Source organism: Kogia breviceps, chromosome 4 (genome assembly GCF_026419965.1).
Source record: "Kogia breviceps isolate mKogBre1 chromosome 4, mKogBre1 haplotype 1, whole genome shotgun sequence".
Classification (NCBI taxonomy): domain Eukaryota; kingdom Metazoa; phylum Chordata; class Mammalia; order Artiodactyla; family Physeteridae; genus Kogia; species Kogia breviceps.
Genome location: NC_081313.1, coordinates 42668819 through 42696233, shown reverse-complemented (window position 1 = coordinate 42696233; position 27415 = coordinate 42668819). Strand labels below are relative to the sequence as shown.

The 27415-nt window shown below is 42.3% G+C and overlaps 1 protein-coding gene across 1 annotated transcript; it reads right to left on the bottom strand.

Annotated features, from left to right (window-relative positions):
* Positions 1-210: 210 nt before the first annotated feature.
* On the bottom strand, positions 211-26208 carry IL31RA (interleukin 31 receptor A). The gene is given in 13 exon segments (XM_059062336.2): positions 211-395; positions 398-659; positions 2220-2301; positions 3479-3572; positions 4914-5054; positions 6879-6952; positions 6954-7023; positions 7969-8070; positions 9075-9257; positions 14916-15023; positions 15026-15131; positions 16992-17071; positions 26154-26208. Coding segments are annotated over 13 exon segments (1542 nt in total).
* Between the last annotated feature and the right edge of the window lie 1207 nt (positions 26209-27415).

The window sequence follows — 27415 nt, the reverse complement described above, 5'->3', positions numbered from 1 at the left end:
AGCACTGTGCCACCAGGGAAGTCCATCAACCTTTCTTCTCAAGCAAGCTACACGTTTGGGCCAACCAAGCTCAACGAGTCACTCGGGGGTGTGTGAGACTTTCTCTAACACAAGCGAAATGGGGAGATGCCAAGGAAGCTTTTGTAGCCAAGTCTTCTCTCTGCGAGTCACGCACACTGAGATGTAGGGGGATTCAAGCCATGGCGGCATTTAGACTTCTCTTTGGGTTTGGTCTAGAAGTTTTTCAGACATGAGATAGTCTCTGGTTGTCACTGAATTTTTCAAGTATGGGTTTGGTGCTCCTTCCCCACAGAGATGGTCTGGCCCTAAACCTTGGGTAGGAGGGAGAGGATGCTCTTTGGCTTCTGAGCAGATCCCCTCTGGTGTTCCAGACGCAGGTGTTGCGATTCTCTTGGTGGAATATCGACTGAAACTGCGGGACAATAAGTCCCATATGGGGAGGTCATGTACTCATTCTTTTCCCCTCCCAATATATTTTCCTGACGCTTTTCAGGTTCCTCTGTGGAAACCACTTCCAGAAAATTATCAAAATTTACCACCAACCTGTCAATAAGGTCACTGGGGGCCGAACATGGTTTTAGAATCCCATCTTCTTCTGTGTTCACAGAGTCATCAAACTCCTTCAGATTTAGCTTATCCTGGAAAAGAGAAAGGGACACCCCAATGGTCATTTGGTGCCCACATATGATGTAGCCAAAAGCTATTAGGCTTGGGACACCCAAAGCCCCACCTCTGGACCAGCCCCCCTCATTCCTCTTAGAGGCCAGAAGTGGTGCCCTTCCATGGGAGCTTAGCAAGAGTGGTCCATTTCCTGAGAAGAATGCAGTGTATTCAAACAATTTCTTCTTCTAGAGAGCTCAAGGCTATTTTCCATATAATCTATATGCTCATAAAATCCCAGTGAAGATGGAAGCATCAAAATTAGAATTATCATAAAGACAAATAACTTGCCCAACATCACCAGAAAATCAAAGGTGGCCTCCTGGTGGGGGTGGTATCCAACATCTTTGTATCCCCAGAGCCTAGCTCACTGTCTGGCATAGAGTGAGTGATTAATAAGTGACTGCTACAGAGGCCAGACCTACAGATGATTCAAAAAACATTTTAGGGCTTCCCTGGTGGCGCAGTGGTTGAGAATCCACCTGCCGATGCAGGGGACACGGGTTCGTGCCCCGGTCCGGGAAGATCCCACATGCCGTGGAGCGGCTGGGTCCGTGAGCCATGGCCGCTGAGCCTGCACTTCTGGAGCCTGCGCTCCGCAACGGGAGAGGCCACAACAGTGAGAGGCCCGCATACCAAAAAAAAAAAAGAAAAAAAAGAAAAAACCAAAAAATATTTTAGACATCATACAAGACTGCCTATGAATTAGTTTACTCTCTTAAGAACTTTTGGTAAGTAGGAAATTAAATAAGGTAACACACGAATGATAAAGGAGAGAAGAAAATAGAAACAACCAAAATTTAATTAAATAAATAATAAAAATAATTTTAATGTCCATGATAAAAAGAGACTTCTGAGTTGAAACAGGGGCTAATATTAAAAATTCCTTATCAAGGAATACTGGAAACAGTCTTTCAATAACAAGGATTTAAAGGTAATATTTGATTGGGCTTCTTTCTACTTAACTGGGAAATTAAACCTTAAAATTTCAGAAGAGTTTTCAATTTTAAAATGTATGAAAATGGGAGGTTTCTATTATGGATAACTCCCTAGAAAACCCCATTGCCAAAATCTCTAATCTGAGAAAAACAATTTGATGCAGGCTGCCCCAGCCTTTGGACAGAAATGCACATTAGCGGCCCCTCCAGTCCCCAGGTGGTCTCTAGATTAACTTGCTCTTGGCTGCTTTTTAAATGGTCTCCAATCTTACAGCTGGGTTCTCCTGCTTTCTAATTAGACAGTCAGGTCCTTAAGGGTAGGGCCAGTGTCTCTTCCGTGGCACCCTTTATAGGACCAGTTTTATGCCCAGCAAACACTGGGTCCTATGAGCCTGGTAAAGCCCTTTCCTCTTGTCCAAAGAATGAGGTCAAAGTCATTCCAGGAAGGCTGATTCCACCTGTCCTGCCAGCCATTCCCTGGGACTTTTTAACCTCGAGTTCTCTTTATGTGAACTCTATGCAAACCTCAGTCCATCACCCTGTCCACCTCCCACAACCAGCCTGCTCAACAATCTCCTTAACAAAAACAGGAGTGTTTACCTTGAAATCATCTCCATGCCACGTGGCTATACTGCTTTCAGCAGGGTTGGGGACATTGGGCCAACATAGGTGCTTTAATCTGCTAATAAGAGATAAGATTTTAAAACAGGAAGTGAGTCTGAGAAGCATTTTACTTCTACTGCATGGCCAAGCCAAAAGAGCAGGGCTTCGATGCAGGGAATTGTATGGCTCCCTATTGAATAAGGGCAAGCTCACAGCCTCCTGACAGAAACTGGGAAAGCAAAGTACTTTGGGGAGTGAAATTGCAAGTCAACTATGGGACTTGACGGGAGGAGACCTTTCCCCAGGCAAAGCTTTTCTTACTCTTCCCCGCTCTCCCACCCCTGCATCTCCACCCCCTGGTCCTGATGACGGAAATCACACCATCACAGAGCCATTTCCTTGAGATTTATTCCCCACGAAAGGTAACACCCTAAGCCTTAACAAGAAGCCCACACTTCAGAGCAGTGATTCTCAAAGTGTGGTCCCAACCAGCAGCATCAGTACCACCTGGGAGCTCGTCAGATGTGCAAAATGTACGAGAATGTGTGCTGATGATTCGCTTACAACCCAAAGCTGGGAACTGAGGTTGACATTAGCTTGGCCATAACTAAGCACAGCTGCTTGGCAGAGAAGGCCCATGACTGTGTAACTTTGGAGAGAGTGGTCTAATGGGGAGAGAGCCCTTGACCCTCAGGGTAGAATGAGGCTTTCTGGGGAGAGAAAGCACAAGACCCTGAAGACAAGCTTCCTTCCCTACAGTGGCCAGAGCAGGCAGGACAAATGGCCCTCAAAGAGCCCTCCGACGCTGCGCCACAAGCAAGGGCCCGCCTGTGCTGGGCATACTCTGGCCAGTGCTCTAACTCCATGGGCACCCTGCTCCCTGCTCTGCCTGGGAGAGAGGCTGGTGGCCTTGAGGGCCCTTGCTGCTGCCACGGGTCCCCTCTAGACACACAGAGAGAGGATCTTCTCCCCAACTCTAGTCTCAGATGCCAAACACAGCAGACAAAGCCTGTGGGGCAGCTGGCACTTCCCTGGCTTCAAAAAGTCCTAGGCCCGGTGCACAGCGCTGTCGGGGGTACAAGTCCTCCTGTTTGGTTAGAATTCTGATGTGCCACAGTGTAAGGCATACAATAAATTCAATAAATATGTATCAACTCAATAAAAGAATGGACACCCCTTAATGGCAGTGTGCCCTCTTCCACCCATGGTGTCTTCCACCCCCGATTTTGAGGGCCCACACTTGTCTACAAACTCACTTGGGTTTTTTGAGATCATATGCCACCGTCAGGACAATGAGAATAAGAAGGCCCCCTCCAACCAGAGAAGTTATAACGAAAATCTCAAAGACGCCTTTGAGAAAAGGAGAACAAAAGTCAGTATCAGGTTGAGCCCCTTACTTTCTTGACAAAAATCAAAGATTAATGTTTTCTTCCAGTAGCTTCAGCAACATATAACCTAAACATTTTCTTTCAATTTAATTCAAATTCATTCAATTTCTCTTCTCCCTGAATAATACTGACAGAAATTGTGTTCCCCAGGTTCATCCTCCAACTTCATTCATCTCGGGCTTCCCTGGTGGCGCAGTGGTTGAGAATCCGCCTGCCGATGCAGGGGACACGGGTTCGTGCCCCGGTCCGGGAAGATCCCACATGCCGCGGAGCGGCTGGGCCCTTGAGCCGTGGCCGCTGAGCCTGCGCGTCCGGAGCCTGTGCTCCGCAACGGGAGAGGCCACAGCAGTGAGAGGCCCGCGTACCACACACACACCACACAGAAAACGTGATTTTAAAAGATTTTAAAGAGCAATATCAAAAAGAACTCCCAAAAGACAATGTTAGTCAATAAAAACAGAACATGTTTTCTGGGTAAAAACACATGCTTTACTCACATTTTCCAGAACCATAAGCTATTTGTATTCTTTTGGATGTGTGATGAACAGGAGAATTTCAAGAATACTTTGACTATTTATAGTTTTATTGAAAATTTTGCAATGTTCCTTCACTTTTAAGCTTCATTTTTTAAAAAAAGTGTTAGTATATCCTTAAAATCAAACCTCTGTCATTCAAAGACAGAGATTTCTGTTTCTCCCATTCTCCTTCCTTCTTTCTTCTTCATCTCCCTCTTCAGCCTGTCTTCTTTCCCTCTTGAATATTCCCCATAACCATCGTATGAATCACATTATATTTTACATTATTGCTGTATTTATTAAATTTTTCTTGCTCCCATTTTTTAATATAAAAGCTGATTAGTAGAACATATTATACACTTTTTTACTCAAAAAACTCCACAAAAAATGAGGTTAAGTGGGCCAATGGTGCTTGATCAACCAAGGTTTTCCCTTGCTTGACACACAGGGACTGGTGACTATGAACTTGGGGATAGCCTTGAGGTGAGAGCTGGTTTGGAGTGACGGTGAAGTTGGCATTAACGTGATCCCTCCTCCCTAAGAAGATTCGGGGCTACCCAGGAAGAAGCAAAATGACCCATCTTTCCAAATTCAGCTCTCAATTTTCCTGCTCTCCCTCCACCCTCCTCACCCATATGCTTTCCAGGAAGGCCAGTGAGTCAGAGAGCAAATGGTTCTTCTCACTTCTCCCTTTCATTTGCCTTCCCCCTGCCTTAGGGAAACACCATCTGTGACTAGCCTAAAGGAAATGCCAAGGAGACATTCTCAGGGATTGAAGGAGTACTCACTAACTGACAATGTCTTGAAGTTTATCCTGGTGCCACTAGTTCCCCCAGCACTGGTGCTGGCCATGACCTGAGCAGTGTAAGAAGTCTTTCTTGGCAGGGACTCCAGGCTATACTGCAGGATGCTGGAGTTGACTGTCTTGGCTAAAGGAAAAATATAAAAGTCAAACACCACAGCCAAACCCAAGTGAAAACTGTGCTTTAGTGGCACTGAAATAAAAGCATTGGAACCTGGGCTTCCAAGCTTGGCCACCTCATAACCCAATCTCTCTATTCATGCTCTGATTAAAATCAGCCTATCAAGATGGATCAAAGACCTAAATATAAGAGTTAAATCTATACGATGCTTAGAAAACATAGGATAAATCTATATGTCCTTGAATTTGGCAATGATTTCTTCAATATGACACCAAACACACAAGCAGCAAAAAGATTAAACTGAACTTCATCAAAATTAAAAGTTGTTGTGCATCAAAAGACATTATCAAGAGAGTGAAAAAACAACTTACAGAATGAGAAAATATTTGCAAATCATATATTTGATAAGGAATTTATATCCAGAATATGTTAAAAAAAAAAACAAATCTCTAACAACTCAACAACCGGAAGAGAAACAACCCAATTTAAAAATGGCAGAGTCTGAAAAGACTTTCTCCAAAGGAGATACACAAATGGCCAAAGAGCAAGTGCAAAGATGCTCTACATCATTAGTTATTAAGGAAGTACAAATCAAAACCACACTGAAGTTAAAAAGAAAAAAAACCACATTGAAATAGCACTTTACACCCACTAGGATAGCCACAATTTTTTTAAATGGAAAATATCAAGTGTTGGTAAAGATGTGGAGAAATCAGAATTCTCATATATTGCTGGTAGAAATGTAAATTGGTATAGCTGCTATGGAAAAGAGTTTGGTGGTTCCTAAATAAGTTAAACTAGAATTACCATATGAGCCAGCAATTCTACTCCTAGTAATATACCCCAAAGAATAAAAAGCAGAGATTCAAACAGATAGTTGTACACCAATGTTCATAGCAGCATTAATCACACTGTCTAAAAGATGAAAACAACCCAAATGTCCCATCAACTGATGAATGGATAAACAAAATGTTTATCCATATAATAGAAAATTATTTAGCCATGAAAAGGAATGAGGTGCTAATACATACTATCACATGGATGAACTTTGAACCCATTATGCTAAGTGAAAGAAGCCAGGCAAAAAAAGGCCACATATTGTATGATTCTGTTTATATGAAATATCCAGAATAGGTAAATCCATAGAAACAAAAAGCAATTTTGTGGTTGCCAGGGACTGTGGGACAAGGGTAAGGTAGTGACTGAATGGGTACAGGGTTTCTATCTGGGGTGGAAATAGGTAGTGGTAATGGTTGCACAACATTATGGTTGTACTTAATGCCACTAAATTGTACACTTTCAAATGTTTAAAGTGGTAAGTTTTGTGCTATATGTATTTTACTGTAACAACAACAATTAGCCTAAACGGGAATCCAAGCCTAGCCCAGAATTTAGGATGTTAGGCAATATTGTAGACGCAAGAAAAAGGCAGTGGACAGTAGGAGTCATGGTAAAGGGTCCTGCACTGAAGTAAGTGCCACCAAACAGGGTCTGTCCCCCTCCAGCCTTTAATCCAGGTTTTGCCCCACTCTGGAATAAAGGTCAAGAAGCTCCCAGAAGGCCCACCTGTTCACGGCCTGACAGGCACAAACTATATCAAGCCCTCTGGTTCCTACAGGACTCTCAGGTACAGTCATTTCACTCTCACTTGACTCTAAAAATCTCAAGCGGTGGGTGCCCTTGGCCCCATTTTCAGAGAAGCTCAAAGAAGCTGAGTGATTCCTGCAAGGTGGCAGGGCACCAGCCATGGGAGTCACCCCTATAGCAGGTCTATCCATAGCATCTATCTGGGGCTTGGGGTTCTTTCAACTCATCTATAAGCTCACTTACAGAATTCCTTTCCATCTTCAGCTTGGTAAAATATGGTACAGTTGTTGACGAAACCATTTCTCTGACTCTTGGGACTCCTTCCATGTAATTGTGACCGTCTCCACGCCAATGTTCTCCGCCTTTGTCATGGGACCTGCTGATGGACCTTTATAGGAGAGGGAGATAAATAACAAACACCGAATTACACACCAGCAGATCCTCGCCCCACAAAATCTCTGGCCAGTCCTCAGACTGTAATCAGTGCTGGGAGTGGGAGGTGGGGGCAGAGGAGGGAACTTATGGATCAGTTTGTCTGAGAAAATTGTTGTCTAGAATCATCCATCTTGAACAGGAAGGGAAGCAGTGTCAAAGACCAGAGAACAAGACCTCTCACTCTGATTTGGAACCCAGCTCTTTCACTCACACCTGTAATAGCTATTATCAAACAATTAAAGAGTATGCCTCCATGGGCTACCTCTGAGTGACAGGATATATTTCCTAAGGTTGAATCTGGAAGATGTTAACTTTCAAAAAGATAAAGTCTGAGTGGTTTGCCAATAAAACCTGGCTTATCACTACACAATTAAAAATAATTTTTTAGCATCTCCAAGTTACGAATAATTCTTAGGGTCCCTAACTTGGTCTTAGCTAAATGTTGTTTCTGCTTACAGCACTATTTGCACTAAGTTTCTCTGTGACTTTGGGCAAGTTTTTTCACCTCTCTGAGCCTCAATTTTCCATTTGTGAGATGAAGGGCTTGGACTTGATGATCTCTGATGTCTACTCCAGCTTTAAAATTCAGTGAATCCAGGGACTTCCCTGGTGGTCCAGTAGTTGAGACTCCACGCTTCCAATGCAGGGGGCGCAGGTTCGATCCCTGGTCGGGGAGCTAAGATCCCACATGCAGCAAAACGCAGCAAAAAAAAAAAATTGAGTAAATCCATACCGTGACCACAACTGGGTCAAACATACATAGCTTACTACGAGCTAAGGTGCAGCACGGATGGGCACTAAAGCAACTGTTAACAAGCTATAGGCCTTCACAGCCTTGTGTAAATGTTGGACAGACCCCAGTGTTTCCTTTCCTCAACAGAAACTTGTCCATACGTACCACCTTCTTTGACATAAGCCTGGATAGAATATGGCTCACCCACTCGGTCTTGCAACATTGGATACACAGAGATGTTATAGCAGCAGAAAGGTTTTAGTTCATCTGTGGAAAAAGGGGAGGGAGGAGAGAGAGAGAGGGAAGGTGGGGGAGGGAGGGAGACGGAGAGGAAAGGAGAGGGAGAAAGAGAGGGGGGAGAGAGAGAGTGGGGGGAGAGAGAGAAGTAAGCATTAGGTGCAGAGCATGGCATAGAAGACGGAAAGCTAGACTAAGACTTATGGCCTATGACTTAAAGAAGATATTTTATTTTTCTATAGTTTCCACATATGGAAAATAAGGAAGTTAGGTTGGACGGTCTCTAATGTCTATTCCAGTTCTAACATTTTAAAATTAATTCTTAGAACTAAACCTGCACCACTCTGACAAAATGACAGAGCCACCCAGGAGGGGAGAAGTAAGAGCTCCAGTCTCTCCTCCATCACTGATTTTGTTACATGATCTGGGGGCACTACAGAATAAACTTAACCCATCTTTCAATAGCATATCACCCTAGAGAACTCAGGTACCATAAAACTGTAGCTCTTCTGTCTGCTTCCCTACATTAGCATAACTCTTCATATGGATGCTATTAAGTATTAAGAAATGGTTGGACTGATAGGACTGGGAGAGTAAAGCCTCACTAATGTGTCTTACGCGGAACAGGGGCTTTCTTGAAAAGAAGGCTATTCCCTGTATCCATCACCTGGGGAAGGGGCCTAGATCTTAAACAGGCAACCAGAACTGAAGGAGGTACCCTGGGTGGGACAGATGGGTTACAAACTCTGGTGTTATCCACATGATCAAGATATCTGGGAAGAGCTCTCTGATGGTGGGTGTCAAGATAGTGTTTTCCACCTGGAAACACGCCAGCCGCCTGGCCTGATACCCATGGCTTCCTATTCTAGTATTGCTAGGAAATGCCAAGAAGTACACTACCTTAAGCTTGCCCTAGCTTGTCAAATTCTGTTACTTACATTTACAGCTTTGAAGTCAAAGTTAAGGATTTAAAAACTGATGAAAATGAAACTGAATCCTACACAGAGGGAATTTGTGGGCTCCGCACTGGCTACCCTGCTGGATTGTCCAGTTTCTGGTCTGGGACACAGATTCCCAGGAAGTGGTCGAGGACTCTGAGTCCAAATCTGGGACCCGCTCAGTCATCCATGTATCCACCTCCAGAGCAGAGCTTTGCCACTCCACGACCAGCTGGTCCTGAGTGAAGCAGGTGTACATGGCCTTGATGCACTGAAATGCTGAGAGGAGAAAAGAGGACTGCTTCACAACACCCAACTCATCCTCCAAATGCACCAACAACATTAACATCCATTCATTGCCCAAAGTGTAAAGAAGGTCAAAGTTCAGGATCCCCACTGCAGCCTTCCCCTGTGATACTGTTTTTACTGCTTTTATTGTGTCCCTTTTCCTTACCCTCAATATATGATGAAATGTCTTCTTCATGTTTTGTTATCTTCCCCAATTTTACCTATTTTCAGCAAAGAATCTTACTAGAAGGGTGATGACTAAGATGACTTACAGGGTAGCTCTGATGTCTCTGCAAGTCAAAAGGAAAGCAAGCCTGAGATAAAGAATGAATCTCTAAAGGTAGAATTTCAGGCACCTGTAATTCTGTGGCTGGGAAGCTGGAAGGTGGTGACCCTAAAATCATACCAGGGAGATGGTTTCAAATTTCAATTGTCTAGGCTGGCGCTATACAACCTGGCTACGGAGTCCTATCCTCAAGGTAGAAAGAATTGTGTCTGTAGCAGAAAGATACATCCATCCAAAGCACCTAGGTGTGGACCAATATGTAAATGACTACGTTTTCTGCAGGCCTAGCAAAAAACGCAGGTGGGGAAACAGTCCACAGGGCTCCTTTAATAGAAAAGTTGAACACGTGGCTTCAAATCCCTTACCTGGGATTTAATCAAATCAGAGAGCTCCCTTATTGAAAATGTTCTGAATACACAGAAGAGAGGACTAGTGGAGGTGTGGGGAAGCAGGGAAGGAGGGCATGAAGGAGTGGGGCTCAGAAGACCACAGCGTGTGGCTCTTCCCTTCATCTACTCCTCACCACCTACAACACATCTGAGCCTACAAAATTGGAATCCACAGGAAGTATGTTTAAATGAACATCAAAGATGGTCCTGGATGAGGGCAGAAGAGGAGACGGAGTCCCTCAAAATAACCAAAATTCCTCTTGAAGCTGGAAGCCTAGGCAAGGGTAGAGATTTGATGTAGGGGGCCGGGGGCTACTGAATTCTGCTATTTCTATGCAGCAAGCCCCGGTGGGGGTGTGTGTGTATTTAGGAGCTTCTGTTCCTGAAGGCCACAGTTGGTGGATCCTTTCCCCAAACCAGGCCTTTATGAGAGACTCCAGCTTCTGGTTTAGAAGTAAGGCCAGAGAATTTGTCTACCTGAAAGGGTAGCTCTGAGGAAGAGCAACTGAGGCATGGGGAAAATGTGAAGCTGGAGGAGGGGCAAGGAGCACAGAGCCAGGAAATCAACCCCACCTAAGCCTTAGGGCTCCTGCTTTCTCCTCCCTGCCCTCCCCTGCTCATAGCCTCTAAGCAGCCTTAGTCACTGTTCCAGTCAGGCTGAAAGTCAGTACTTGGGCATTGGAACCTTACCCAGCCTCTTGGAGCAGAGAATGTTACTGCTCCCTGATCCCCTCAGATGCTTTCTTGCTGTTTTTATACGTCACCTGGTTGGGATAACTTTGAGATGTATCTTACACTTCAGAGTCCCCTGCCGGATCAGGCTGGAACCACCCTCCCCGGGACTGTCAATTCAGATGACACTTATTATGGGATGAATTCTGTCCCCGCCCCAAAAGATATCCTTAGTACCTCAGAATGTAACCTGATTTAGAAATCAGGTGAGTAGTTAAAATATGATGGGGGCCCTTAACCCAATATGACTAGTCTCCTTACTAAAGTGGAATTTGGATGCAGAGACAGAGGACACACAAGAAGCTGGCCATGTTAAAAATGAGTCAGAGATTGGAATTATGCTGCTCTAAGCCAAGGAAAGCCTGAGGCTTCTAGAAGCTGGAATAAGTAAGGAAGCATCCTCCCTGAGAAGCTTTTGAGGGAGCATGGCCCTGCCAACACCTTGTTTTCAGACTTCTAGCCTGCAGAACGATGAGGCAATGAGTTTCTGTTGTTTGAAGTCACCCAGTCTATGCTGCTTTGTTGGGAAGATCTAGGAAAATCAATCCGCACCTTTGGCTCGGCCCCCTCTTCCTCCCCTTCTTTGGTCTTGCTTCCTCCACTTCCTTTTCTGGTCTCTCTAGAGGAGTTTTCTTAGTAAACCACCTGCACCCAAATCCTGACTTGAAGACAGGAGTGAGTGTTGGCTGCTAACCCCACACTCCTTCTCTTAACCAACACTGGGGCTCTGAGGAGGAGAAGTCAGGTTGAAAGACGAAACAAGCCCAGGCTCTGGACCACAAGTGGGTGTAGAATCAAGTCATGAGTCAGCCTTGTAAGACGAAAGGGCCTGGGCAGCATTAAGGGTGCTGAAAGAAAAGTTTCCACATCACCATTCTACTGAATGTCAACTAACTGCCTCCATCGCTCGACAAGAACTTTTTGAGCAATTTCTCCCAATACAATATACCCCTGGGTGTGGTAGGAATACAGATCCCTCCAGGGAAAAGAGGAAAGGGATTTTGACCAAAAACACTATGAATTTTTTTGTGATTTGCATGAAGGCAGTCACCCTGGGCCTATCAAATACCGTTCTCAGAAGCTGGTAGTGTCTCACCTTTGCCAGCCATCCTAGCCCGACCTGAACTCTACCTCAACTCAAGTCCCAACCTCCTCCTCAGCCCCTCATCACACAACTGGCCATGTTTTGCTAGGTCTTGCCTCAGACTACTCCATAGCTACCTGCTAGCTAAGGTCACCTAGAACTCAGAGGACGTTCAGGTCAGAAGGAACTTGAAGGTGTATCTATTCCAATCCCTTATTTGAAAGATGGGAAAATAGAGGCCCACAGAGGGAAATAACCAGTTCAGTGTCACACAACAGCTGTGTCCAGATTTCTAAGTCACTTTATTAATACCAAGTCCAAGGCTCTGGATAAAGTACATTGTACAAGTTTGGAATCATGTAGACCTGGGCTTGAATTCCACTTGAGAGACTCTGAGCAAATTACTAAGCTTTCCTGAATCTCAGCTTCATCAGCTATAAAGTGAATCTAATAGCACCTACCCCATGGGTCATTTCAAGGCTAAAATTAGATTAACCTATATCATCTTAGCACAATGATATATCCTAATGGACAATATTGGATAATTACACTTACTTAATGATGGTTAAACTTACAATTATTATTATAACTATTCTCCAGTTGACTCTACTTTATTAAACAAAATTCTGTAGAGCATTACTTTCTTATATATGTCTAGGACAAGGACCTGTAAAGAGGTCTATAAAGGGCCAAATATAAACATTTTAGGTTTTGCAGGCCTCTGCTGCAACTACCCAGATCTGCCATTGTTGCACAAAGGGAGACATAGACGATGTAAAAACAAACAGGTGTGGTTGTGTTCCAATAAAACTTTATTTACAAAAACAGGTGTCTGGCCAGGTTTGACCCACAAGCTATAGTTTGCCTACACTTGGTCTGGAACCATTATAACTGATGATTGTGCCAATACTTGTGACATAAAGCAAATACCTTCAGAATTGGGAAAAATAAAAACTCTGTGTGAATTTAGAATAATCTTAAAGTATATTTTATGATATTTTTAAAGTTGATAATCCATGTATAATAGAAATTCAATTAGTTAGAAATTTTGTTAAGAATCACAATAATAATAATTAGCACTGGACAAAGCATTCTATACACAGTCTCATTTAATATTCACAATAGCCTTATGAGGGAGATATAACTAAAAGCCCATTTAATAAGTAGCTAAGGTTTAGAGAGGTTAGATAATTTGCCCAAGGTTTATGGTATCTAGTGAAAGAGCAAAGATTTGAATCCAGAGCTGCTAGACTCCAAAGCCCATGTTTTTATTCCCTACCCGTTCCTGCCTCCCACTACAGGGCCACACCAGGAAACTGCAATTACTATTCATCAGCGCCTCTGTTAACACAGAATGCGTGTTCAGTGACACACACATTTGTCGGAAACTTCATCACCAGGGGTATTGGATAGGCAGGAACTAGGATGCCAGGAACTAAGGGCTATGGCAAACACTGACTAAAACAATATCAAATACTGACTGTAGCTCAAAATACACACACACAAAACATATATCTAGGAGTTCTAAAATGAGGCAAAAGAAGACATGGGTTAAGTTTAAGAAGAGAAAGAAGGGGGACTTCCCTGGTGGTCCAAGTGGTTAAGAATCTGCCTTCCAATGCAGGGAGTGCAGACTCGATCCCTGGTCGAGGAACTAAGGATGGCATGTGGGAACTTCTCCCACATGCCATGGGGCAACTAAGCCAGCACACTGCAACTACTGAGCCTGCGCACTTTGGAGTCTGCTCGCTCGCTACAACTAGAGAGAAGCCTGTGCACTGCAACGAAGAGCCCACGTGCCGCAACGAAAGATCCCACGTGCCTCAACTAAGACCCAACACAGCCAAAAACAGATAAATAAATAAATACTTAAAAATTTAAAAATAAATAAAAATTAAAACTACTACGATAAAAAAAAAGAAGAGAAAGAAGAAAGCACAGGCAGACAAGTCTAGCGCTGGTAGTGTAAATGCCTGATATAATTCTAGATCTAAGCAAACAGAGAGAGATGGAGAATTGGAGAGTGCATTCCCTAGCTATGGTGTGTTTCAACAAATAGTTACTGAGCACCTTTTCTATGCCAACTTCTCTATGTTTACTCTAGATTTTGGAAATGGAGGAGGAGGAGAGGAGGATCAAGAGGAGAAAGAAAATGAGAAGAAGAGAAAAACAGACCAAGAAAAAAATCTCTGTCCTCAGGGAACTTGCATCCTATTGATGGAGAGATAGGTAATAATCAAAATAAATGAGAAAATTTATAGAATGAGGAATAGTAAGATCTATAGAGAAAAATAAAGCAGGGAAGAGGGAATCCATTGCTTGCAATTCCTTGACTAAGACTCAAAGAAGCTATTTTATTCCAAAACAGAATATAAAATATGAGTTTACCTGGGAGCAGTAACTTTTTTTTTTTTTTTTTTTTTTTTTTGTAGGCGGATGTCTCACCGTTGTAGTCTCTCCCTTTGCGGAGCACAGGATCCAGACGTGCAGGCTCAGCGGCCATGGCTCACGGGCCCAGCCGCTCCACGGCATGTGGGATCTTCCCGGACCGGGGCACAAACCCGTGTCCCCTGCATCGGCAGGCGGACTCTCAACCACTGTGCCACCAGGGAAGCCCTGCAGTAACATTTTTAAAATTACTTAATTAAAGGTGTAACGAGCAATTTATTGTAAAGTATAAACATTAGAAATTTCCCTAACTTGATAGTCAAATGGAAGGGAGAAAAGGAAGAAAACAGGAGTGAGCAAACCAAGCCTGGGATGCAGTCAATCCTGTGAGGGGAAGATTTCAAAAGAGAGGTTTCAGCCACTGAGGATAAATGTGGCAGATATGACAGATTTTTCTGACTTAACCCAGCTTATATTGACTCAGAACAAAACAAATACAAGCTGCATGTAGAACTTCTAGGCTCATGACTTTGTATCATATGATTTATGAAGTCTCTGATTTTCAACACAGGCTTTGTTCCAAAGGAACTTTATTTCAAGAGCTTTGTGAATTACTCAAAGATTATGATCACTCCCCCATAACCTAAAAAGTCCTCACTTCAGAATCATTTTGACTCTAGAGAAACAGCAGCTTCTGAGAGGATAGGGACTACTCCTTGGACATTTGGATGGGGTCAGGCATCTAAGTAAGAAGTTTATGTTATACTTACACTTTTCATCAATAGCTGGAATCCTAAGCGTGGCCACTGGAGACTCCCCAAGAGAATTGTAAGAAATCACATATACCCGGTAGGCCTTGCCTCCCACATACATATAAGCTGCTGGTTAGTGGCGCTCCTTGTCTCTGTGAGGTTAGTGTTGTTTTCTGGAAAATACCATAGGTTGTAGCCAAGAGTTTTCTCCAGGACCGGGGCTCCTTTTGCCTTCTGAACACAGAGAAAACAAAATTTATTGCCAAAAGCAAAGAAAGAAAGGCATTGAGACAGTCATAAATGGTGGGAATCAGGGCTGGGAGGTAATATTAACTATAAGGTGCTAAACTACAATCAGGTAATTACTCTTCCAGATGCATAACATACCCTGTGCCAATAACAGCTTTATTGAGATATAATTCACACACCAGAAAATTCACCTTTTTGAAGTGTACAATTCATTCATTGGCTTTTAGTATATTCACAGAGTTGTGTAATCATCACCACTATCTAACTTTAGTCCATTCTTTTTTAAGCAGCTCTAATTCTTAGAAAATTCTCCTATTGAAGCAAAAGGAAGACCAGCCACCAGGCAAGGGGAAGGAGGGCATTGAAGTCCATCTCACCTACTTCACACGTTGGCCTACTTGACCCACGTGGGTCTGGCCTCACGTGGTATGTGCCATTGTTTACTTTCCTACCTCAAAAATATGTTGACAGGGTTTCTCTGGTGATGCAGTGGTTAAGAATCTACCTGCCAATGCAGGGGACACGGGTTCAATCATTGGTCCGGGAAGATCCCACATGCCACAGAGCAACTAAGTCTGTGGCCACAACTGCTGAGCCTGCTTTCTAGAGCCTGTGAGCCACAACTACTGAAGCCCATGTGCCTAGAGCCCGTGCTCCACAACAAGAGAAGCCACAGCAATTAGAAGCCTGCACACCGCAACAAAGAGTAGCCCCCACTCACCGCAACTAGAGAAAGCCTGTGCGCAGCAATGAAGACCCAACACAGCCCAAAATAGATAAATAAAAATAAAATCTATTAAAAAATATACGTTGACAGAATCATTCGTTTTCACACTTGATAACTGAGAAAGAACCCACAACATCTGGGATTGATTCTCAAAGATTTCCCAACGTCACTGGCTGTGCTTTCCCTTTCCTGCTGCCTGCTGCCTCTGAGGGTGTCCCTCAGTCCTTAGGGTGGGAAGGGAAAGAAGAAAGGTAGAAGAATGCTCCAACCCTGAAGTGATTAGGATTGGAATGTCATTTGGAAAAACAGGGTGATTTCTCCATTTTCAAAAGGATTTTACACTTCCCTGACCTTGAGCAAGTATAAGATAACCCGATGAGTATTACCTGAGAATTCTGGAGACACATCAAAGAGTTTTGGCATCTCACTGCTCTCCTCCCTCTCTTCTTTCCCCCAGCTCCCCACCTCCTCTCTCCTATTTCCTGGCTGTTTTTTCCCTGTTTGCCCTTTTCCTTTCCTGCTTCTTCCCCTCCTTTTCTGTCCTTTTTCTTACCATCTCCTCATCTCTTCCTCCTCGCTCATCTCCTCTGCATTACCCACCTGGCTCCTCCTTTGTTTCCCACTCCCTGGCCTCCATCCTACAAAGGACCCTTCTTCTATCCTTGCACCCCACTATCCCAGTACTCAGGAAGTCACTTGTGCAGTATATGTTGGCAGTAACTTCAGGACACACTAGTAAGCTCACCGCAAGCCAGTGCTCTTCTCCACTGTGGCAGTGGGGCTATATAATTTTACATTGCCTTCTAGTGGAGGCCAGCCAGTGACAGTCTTCTCCAGAAGGTCAAGGTGCCTTCTGCACTTACACTTTGTACCTGCCCCAAATGTTAAAATTTCAGACCAAAGAAGAGGGGCCAGGGTCTGTAATGCACATTTAGGCCATCTACAAAATGACTTATAGGGCTTTTTGGAGGTGGGAAACCATTGTGAGATTTGGGACATCAAAGCCTCTAGGGAAGGAAATTAAGGAGGTAAAATGCCAATAATCACAGTTCTTAGAGGCATAAGAGGCCAAGGCTTTTAAACAGAAATTGTAAATAAATAACCCAGAGGGAGGTCACCTTCCACAGCAACTGTACTGGCCTTCTTCCATCCACCTCGGCTAGTCCCAGGACTCGCCACAGATCCAGGCCATGTGGAGCTGGAGGGAACAAGAGTGAGGTGCTCAACACAGACCGGAGGGAGTTGCAGCAGTAGATGGTGAAATTAGCTAGGCTGCCTGTTTAGAAAATGCAGTTGGAAAGGATTTGCTTGAGGGAGGCAGCGGGAGTGAGGGACAGAGTGGCGGGATGGCAACATTGCAATGATGTCTTCATTTCGTGACTGCAAGACTGGAATCAACCAAAGGTCAAAAGTAACTAGCAATCTATAAAATCAGTATCCTATATATAAATCATTCCTCCCCTCCAATGAAAACGTTGGGATTTTCTTGTGTTAGACCACGACTGTAATGTGGTACAAAGCTTTGTACTTTGTGAAAAAATAAAATCACAATTATTTAGTGCAAAAGTAAAAATAAAATAAAATAAATAAAACTGCCCTTGGATCTGATGACTAAAGGTAACGTAAAATAAAACTACAATAGACCCCATCATAATATAATTTATCGCTCAAATCTGGATTGGAATGTGACATCTCATGTCCTCTAAGATATAACATTCACATATATTAAAGCTGGGAATGACATAGATAACTGATAAAGAGATTATAGAGAGAGGAACCAAGATGGTGGAGTAGAAGGATGTGCTCTCACTCCCTCTTGCGAGAACACCAGAATCACAACTAGCTGCTGGACAATCATCAACAGGAAGACACTGGAACTCACCAAAAAAGATACCCCACATCCAAAGACAAAGGAGAAGCCACAATGAGACGGTAGGAGGGGCACAATCACAGTAAAATCAAATCCCGTAACTGCTGGGTGGGTGACTCACAGACTGGAGAACACTTATACCACAGAAGTCCCCCGACTGGAGTGAAGATACTGAGCCCCACGTCAGGCTTCCCAACCTGGGAGTCCGGAAACGGGAGGAGGAATTCCTAGAGAATCAGGCTTTGAAGCCTAGTGGAATTTGATGGCAGGACTTCGACAGAACTGGGGGACACAGAGACTCCACTCTTGGAAGGCACACACAAAGCAGTGTGTGCATCGGGACCCAGGGGAAGGAGCAGTGACCCCAGGGGAGACTGAACCAGACCTACTTGCTAGTGTTGGAGGGTCTCCTGCAGAGGCGGAGCGTGGCTGTGGCTCACCATGGGGACAAGGACACTGACAGCAGAAGTTCTGGGAAGCACTCCTTGGCGTGAGCCCTCCCAAAGTCTGTCATTAGCCCCACCAAAGAGCCCAAGTAGGCTCCAGTGTTGGGTTGTCTCAGGCCAAACAAACAACAGGGAGGGAACCCTGATCAGCAGAGAAGCAGACTGAAGTTTTACTGAGCTCTGCCCACCAGAGCACCAGTCAGCTCTACCCACCCACCAGTCCCTCCCATCAAGCCTCTTAGATAGCCTCATCCACCAGAGGGCAGACAGCAGAAGCAAGAAGAACTACAATCCTGCAGCCTGTGGAACAAAAACCACATTCACAGAAAGATAGACAAGATGAAAAGGCAGAGGGCTATGTACCAGATGAAGGAACAAGATAAAACCCCAGAAAAACAACTAAATGAAGTGGAGATAAGCAACCTTCCAGAAAAAGAATTCAGAATAATGATAGTGAAGAAGATCCAGGACCTCGGAAAAAGAATGGAGGCAAAGATTGAGAAGATGCAAGAAATGTTTAACAAAGACCTAGAAGAATTAAAGAAAAGACAGAGATGAACAATACAATAACTGAAATGAAAACTACACTAGAAGGAATCAATAGCAGAATAACTGAGGCAGAAGAACGGATAAGTAACATGGAAGACAGACTGGGGGAATTCACACTGCAGAACAGAATAAAGAAAAATGAATGAAAAGAAATGAAGACAGACTAAGAGACCTCTGGGGCAACATTCAATGTAACAACATTCACATTATAGGGGTCCCAGAAGGAGAAGAGAGAGAGAGAAAGGACCAGAGAAAATATTTGAAGAGATTATAGTTGAAAACTTCCCCAACATGGGAAAGGAAATAGCCACCCAATTCCAGGAAGCACAGAGAGTCCCATACAGGATAAACCCAAGGAGAAACATGCTGAGACATATAGTAATCAAATTGGCAAAAATTAAAGATAAAGAAAAATTATTGAAAGCAGCAAGGGAAAAATGACAACATACAAGGGAACTCCCATAAGATTAACAGCTGATTTCTCAGCAGAAACTCTACAAGCCAGAAGGGAGTGGCATGATATACTTAAAGTGATGAAAGGGAAAAACATACAACCACGATTACTCTAACCAGCAAGGATCTCATTCAGATTCCATGGAGAAATCAAAAGCTTTACAGACAAGCAAAAGCTAAGAGAATTCAGCACCACCAAACCAGCTGTGCAACAAATGCTAAAGGAACTTCTCTAAGTGGGAAACACAAGAGAAGAAAAGGAACTACAAAAGCAAACCCAAAACAATTAAGAAAATGGTCATAGGAACATACATATCGCTAATTACCTTACACGTGAATGGATTAAATGCTCCAACCAAAAGACACAAGTTTGCTGAATGGATACATAAACAAGACCCATATATATGCTGTCTACAAGAGACCCACTTCAGACCTAGGGACACATTCAGACTGAAAGTGAGGGGATGGAAAATGATATTACATGCAAATGGAAATCAAAAGAAAGCTGGAGTAGCAGTATGCATATCAGATAAAATAGACATTAAAATAAAAAACGTTACAAGAGACAAGGAAGGACACTACATAATGATCAAGGGATCAATCCAAGAAGAAGATATAACAATTATAAAAATATATGCACCCAACATAGGAGCACCTCAATACATAAGGCAACTGCTAACAGCTATAAAAGAGCAAATCAACAGTAACACAATAATAGTGGGGGACTTTAACACCTCATTTACACCAATGGACAGATCATCCAAAATGAAAATAAATAAGGACACTGAAGCTTTAAATGACACAATAGACCAGATAGATTTAATTGATATTTATAGGACATTCCATCCCCAAACAGCAGATTACACTTTCTTCTCAAGTGCACACGGAACATTCTCCAGGATAGATCACATCTTGGGTCACAAATCAAGCCTCAGTGAATTTAAGAAAATTGAAATCATATCAAGCATCTTTTCTGACCACAACACTATGACATTAGAAATGAATTACAGGGAAAAAATTGCAAAAAACACAAACACATGGAGACTAAATAATACGTTACTAAATAACCAAGAGATCACTGAAGAAATCAAAGAGGAAATAAAAAAATATGTAGAGACAAATGACAATGAAAACACGATGATCCAAAACCCATGGGATGCAGCAAAAGCAGTTCTAAGAGGGAAGTTGATAGCTATACAAGCCTACCTCAAGAAACAAGAAAAATCTCAAATAAACAATCTAGCCTTACACCTAAAGGAACTAGAGAAAGAAGAACCAACAAAACCCAAAGTTGGCAGAAGGAAAGAAATCATAAAGATCAGAGAAGAAATAAATGAAATAGAAACAAAGAAAACAATAGCAAAGATCAATTAAACTAAATGCTGGTTCTTTGAGAAGATAAACGAAATTGATAAACCATTAGCCAGACTCATCAAGAAAAAGCGGAAGAGGACTGAAATCAATAAAATTAGAAATGAAAAAGGAGACGTTACAACAGAAACCGCAGAAATACAAAGCATCCTAAAAGACTACTACAAGCAACTCTATGCCAATAAAATGAACAACCTGGAAGAAATGGACAAGTTCTTAGAAAAGCATAGGTTTCCGAGACTGAACCAGGAAGAAACAGACTATATGAACAGACCAATCACAAGCAATGAAACAGAAACTGTGATTAAAAATCTTCCAACAAACAAAAGCCAAGGACCAGATGGTTTCATGGCTGAATTCTATCAAACATTTAGAGAAGAGCTAACACCTAACCTTTTCACACTCTTCCAAAGTATAGCAGAGGGAGGAATGCTCCCAACCTCATACCACAAGGCCACCATCACCCTGATACCAAAACTACACAAAGAAAGAAAACTACAGGCCAATATTATTGATGAACATAGATGCAAAAATCCTCAACAAAATACTAGCAAACAGAATCCAGCAGCATATGAACAGGATCATAAACCATGATGAACTGGGGTTTACCCCAGGAATGCAAGGAATCTTCAATATATGCAAATCAATCAATGTGATACACCATATTAACAAACTGAAGGATAAAAAATCCATATGATCATCTCAATAGATGCAGAAAAAGCTTTTGATAAAATTCAACACCAATTTATTTTATTTTATTTATTTATTTATTTTTCTGTGGTATGTGGGCCCCTCACTGTTGTGGTCTCTCCCACTGCGGAGCACAGGCTCCGGACGCACAGGCTCAGTGGCCATGGCTCACGGGCCCAGCTGCTCTGTGGCATGTGGGATCTTCCCGGACCGGGGCACGAACCCGTGTCCCCTGCATCGGCAGGCGGATTCTCAACCACTGCGCCACCAGGGAAGCCCAACACCAATTTATGATTAAAAAAATTAAAAAAAAAACCTCTTCATAAAGTAGGCATAGAGGGAACCTACCTCAACGTAACAAAGGCCATATATGACAAACCCACAGCCAACATCATTCTCAGGGGTGAAAAACTGAAACCATTTCCTCTAAGATCAGGAAAAGGACAAGGTTGCCCACTCTCACCATTATTACTCAACATAGCTTTGGAAGCTCTAGCCACAGCAATCAGAGAAGAAAAAGAGATAAAAGGAATCCAAATGGGAAAAGAAGTAAAGTGGTCACTGTTTGCAGACGACATGATACTATACATAGAGAATCCTAAAGATGCTACCAGAAAACTACTAGAGCTAATCAACAAAGTTGGTAAAGTAGCAGGATACAAAATTAATGCACAGAAATCTCTTGCATTCCTGTACACTAATGATGAAAAATCTGAGAGAGAAATTAAGGAAACACTCCCATTTACTATTGTAACAAAAAGACTAAAATACCTATGAAAAAACCTACCTAAGGAGACAAAAGAACTGTATGCAGAAAATTATAAGATACCGCTGAAAGAAATTAAATATGATACAAACAGATGGAGAGATATACCATGTTCTTGGTTTGGAAGAATCAACATTGTGAAAATGACTATAATACCCAAAGCAATCTACAGATTCAGTGCAATCCCTATCAAATTACCAATGGCATTTTTTACGGAACTAGAACAAAACATCTTAAAATTTGTATGGAGACACAAAAGACCTGAATAGCCAGAGCAGTCTTGGGGGAAAAAAATGGAGCTGGAGGAATCAGGCTGCCTGACTTCAGACTATACTACAAAGCTACAGTAATCAAGACAGTATGGTACTGGCACAATAATAGAAATATGCATCAATGGAACAGGATAGAAAGCCCAGAGATAAACCCATGCACATATGGTCACCTTATCTTTCATAAAGGAGGCAAGAATATACAATGGAGAAAAGACAGCCTCTTCAATAAGTGGTGCTGGGAAAACTGGACAGCTACATGTAAAAGAATGAAATTAGAACACTTTAACACCATACATAAAAATAAACTCAAAATGGATTAAAGACCTAAATGTAAGGCCAGACGCCATAAAAGTCTTAGAGGAAAACATAGGCAGAACACTCTAGGACCTAAATCACAGCAAGATCCTTTTGGATCCACCTCCTAGAGAAATGGAAATAAAAACAAAAGTAAACAAATGGACCTAATGAAACTTAAAACCTTTTGCACAGCAAAGGAAACCATAAACAAGACCAAAAGACAACCCTCAGAATGGGAGAAAATATTTGCTAATGAAGCAACTGACAAAGGATTCATCTCCAAAATATACAAGCAGCTCATGCACCTCAATATCAAAAAAACAAAAAACCCAATCCAAAAATGGTCAGAAGACCTAAATAGACATTTCTCCAAAGAAGATATGCAGATTGCCAACAAATACATAAAAAGCTGCTCAACATCACTAATCATTAGAGAAATGCAAATCAAAACTACAATGAGGTATCACCTCACACAAGTCAGAATGGCCATCATCAAAAAATCTACAAACAATAAATGCCGGAGAGGGTGTGGAGAAAAGGGAACCCTCTTGCACTGTTGGTGGGAATGTAAATTGATACAGCCACTATGGAGAACAGTATGGAGGTTCCTTAAGAAAAAATAGAACTACCAAATGACCCAGCAATCCCACTACTGGGCATATACCCTGAGAAAACCATAATTCAAAAAGAGTCATGTACCATAATGTTCATTGCAGCTCTATTTACAATAGTCAGGACATGGAAGCAACCTAAGTGTCCGTCGACAGATGAATGGATAAAGAAGATGTGGCATATATCTGAGTAATGGAATGTTACTCAGCCATAAAAAGAAATGAAATTGAGTTATTTGTAGTGAGGAGGGTGGACCTAGAGTCTGTCATACAGAGTGAAGTAAGTCAGAAAGAGAAAAACAAATACTGTACGCCAATGCATATATATGGAATGTTAAAAAAAGAAAAAAAGAAAAAGGAAAAAAACGTTTCTGAAGAACCTAGGGTCAAGACAGGAATAAAGACGCAGACGTAAAGAATGGACTTGAGGACACAGGGAGGGGCAAGGGTAAGCTGGGACGAAATGAGAGAGTAGCACTGACATATATACACTACCAAATGTAAAATAAGATAGCTAGTGGGAAGCAGCTGCATTGCACAGGCAGATCAGCTCGGTGCTTTCTTACCACCTAGAGGGGTGATATAGGAGGGTGGGCGGGAGATGCAAGAGGGAGGGGATATGGGGACATATGTATACATATAGCTGATTTACTTTGTTATACAGCAGAAACTAACACAACAATAACTGTAAAGCAATTATACTCCAATAAAGATGTTTAAAAAAAAACAAAAACAGGAGTACTGGCAGTACTCCTCAAGACTGCCAAGGTCATGAGAAATAAGGGAAAACTAAAAAACTGTCACCGACCAGAAGTGACTAAGGAGACATGTCAGTTCAATGCAATATGCTACCCTGAATTAGATCCCGGAACAGAAAGAACATTAAGGAAAAACTAGTGAAATTCAAATAAAGTTTGGAATTTACTTGATAGTCATGTGCTAGTATCAGTTTCTTAGTTTTGTCAAATATACTATGGTATTATAAAATAGTTAACAATGAGGGAAACTGGATGAGGGGTGTATAAGAATTCTTTACACTATGTTCACAATATTTGTGTAAATTTAAAATTAAAACAGAATGTTGGGGCTTCCCTGGTGGCACAGTGGTTGAGAGTCCGCCTGCCGATGCAGGGGACACGGGTTCGTACCCTGGTCCGGGAAGATCCCACATGCCGCGGAGCGGCTGGGTCCGTGATCCATGGCCACTGAGCCTGCACTTCTGGAGCCTGTGCTCTGCAACGGGAGAGGGCACAACAGTGAGAGGCCCACGTACCACAAAAAAAAACCCCAAAACATCAGAATGTTTATTTTTAAACGTGGACAACTGAAGTCTAGATTTGCCCCTCTCACACATCTATCCTTCTCCCACTTCTTAAGAAAAAACATATAACCGTATTTCTACATTTCTAGAAATAACTATTTCCCCTATTTTTAGAAATAAGGAGAAATAGTCATAACTTTCCTGTAAGAAAGATAAGGAGAATGTTCTTGCTTATCAGAGAATTTCCCACCATGCAAAAGGAATATTTTTCAAAATTAAAAAGCTGTTCTTGATCTCCTTTCTTCCCTCTATGCTCATTATCACTTTGGTACTGTTGTAAAGTTAGTGTTTGTCCTGAAAAACGTCTTGAAATAAAAGAAGGGCAAGGCTGAGACCAAGGGAAGAATAGCCTAGAAGGGAAGTAGTATGGAAATTGGAGTCAGTTATGTAGGAAATTATTAAGTGGAACATGGTAAGAGAAGACATAGATCCAGGATCGAAAAAGACAAGTCGAGGGGAAAGGTGTCATGATGCTCATAAGCAGAACTTTAAATTGGATAACTGGGAGCAACTATTGACTTATGAGGTGGCCAAAAGAGGCTGAATGAGACACAGAGACAGGCCTACCTGCCTGTATTATCTACAAAGCTCTGGAGGGAGCTGCAGGGCAGGCCAGGCCAGGCCAGAGGTCTGGAAGACGTTCTCATTATCTCCAGATCACAACTGCCTTCTGGGTGACCCCCAATTACTACATGTTATGGGCTGAATTATGTCCCTCCCCTCAAAACTCACATCTCTCTGCCAGTACCTCAGAAGGTGACTACATTTGGAAATAGAGCATTTAAGGAGGTATTAATTAAAATGAGGCCATTAAAGTGGGCCCTAATTCAATCTGACTGGTGTCTTTATAAGAGGAGATTAAGATACACAGAACGGATGACCATGTGAAGAGGCAGCAAGGGGATGGTTATCCACAAGCCAAGGAGAGAGGTGTCAGAAAAAATCAACTCTGTAGGCACCCTGACCTTGGACTTCCAGTCTCCAGAACTGTGAGAAAATAAACTTCTGTTGTTCAGGCCACCCAGTCTGTGGTATTTTGTTATGGCAGCCTGAGCTGACTAGTACGTATACTACATGTCTTCTCTACTTCCCCAGTGCCCAATCCCCACTTCTTTTAATCTGGTCTTAATTTTTTTTTTACCATAATATGTGATCAAAGTAATACATCTTAGATCTGCAAGGTATTGTATGGGTATTAGGCCCATAGTTTTGAGTTGGACTATTGTAGGTATATGGTGTTTCATTTCCCTTTTTATCCTTGAAATTTACGGCAAATGGTGTGAAAATGGTATTTTTTTATGTGTGTGTCTTATATGAAACCAATGCACTTAACACAGAAATTATCAAGATAAGCACCTACCATTACTCTAATAAAACAGTGAATCTTGATCTTTTGGAGGGTTGTAGCTCCCCTTGAAAATACGATAGACCATCTTGCAAAACTTGCACATGCATAAATATATATCAACATGCACACAGACCCCCATGCAAATTCAGGGAGCCCACAAATCCCCCAGTGTCCATCCATGTGTGCCTATATGCAGGTGTCATCCCTTTGTTCTCAAGTTAACAATTCTTATCCAAAGAAGGCAAAAAGAATCACATAATCCATAAAAGGGCACCGGCTGACCTACCTGCCAGGCCAAATCTGGAGAGTAGAGGGAGCATCCACAGTGTCCAGCCCCACATTGTCCCCAAGTTAATGCAGGGAGGCTGGGAAGAAAACTGAAAATATCATCAGTCAAGAATGCGTTTGCTTCCTATCTCTTTTCAACAACTCTATTTCCAGTGACAAACAGATTCTGGGAATTTTGAGGAAAGGTATTTTATTTTATATATTTTATATTATATTTTATTTTGTTTTATTTATTTGGTTATCATCACCCAGATCCCTTCATAATTACTCCATTAACCCCAGTCAACATTTTATTTCGTCCACAAGTCATTCTACTATATAATACAGGAAGTGCACCAGCCACCAAGAATATACTCCAGAAAGAGTACAGTCCTCCAGCTTCTGCTTTAGTTCCTGAGCACTCCAGCCAAATGGGACATCTCATAATTTCCCAAAAGCACCCTGCAATTTCGCATCTCCACACTTTGTCCATGTGGTTCCTTTTGCCTAGAATGTCATTTCCTCCTTATTCCTGAAAATTAATCCATCCTTCCAGACTCAGCTCAAGGTTAACCTCTAAACGCCTTCCCTGAACTCCCAGATGGACTCAGCCAGCCAGTCCTCCCCTGTGTCCCACCCACCCTCCATGCCATCTGTACTGTGGCACACGGCACACAGAATGGTGTTTAGTAGTTTATCTGTTGGCTTCTCTACAGATAGGGAGCTTCTGAAGAGTGGAGTTTCTCTAATGCCTCTATGAAGTATTAGTGTTGAAGGCAGTGCCTAGTATATGGTAGACATTCACTACTGTTCGTGGAATAATTAGAATAAAAGACTATTGGCACTGGCTCCTCATCTCACCCCAGATTAGATGGTGAGATAATCTAAGTATAAAGCAAATGTAAAACAATACCTCCCTTTCAGGAAGAAATAAATGATGCTACATTTTCAGCTGACATATCATCATGGGGGGGGAAAAGGAGAGTTCTCAACAAAATAAATCATTTTAGAAAAAAATCCCATGCAGCATTTCTGGACAAAACCACAGGAATAACATTTTCTCACACACAAACCAAGTCAAATACCTAATTGAAAATGCCTAAGGCAAAATAAAGCAGAATGAGACCTTGGATCCATAATAATAAAAATACCATCATGAAACAATAAGAGACTGGTTACATAACAGCAATAGTTAATGCCCGTTATTCAAGAGCTATAGCTAGTCTCTCCAAAAATAACCATTTTGATTGAAATGAGTATAAAGCTTAAAGGGAAAAATTT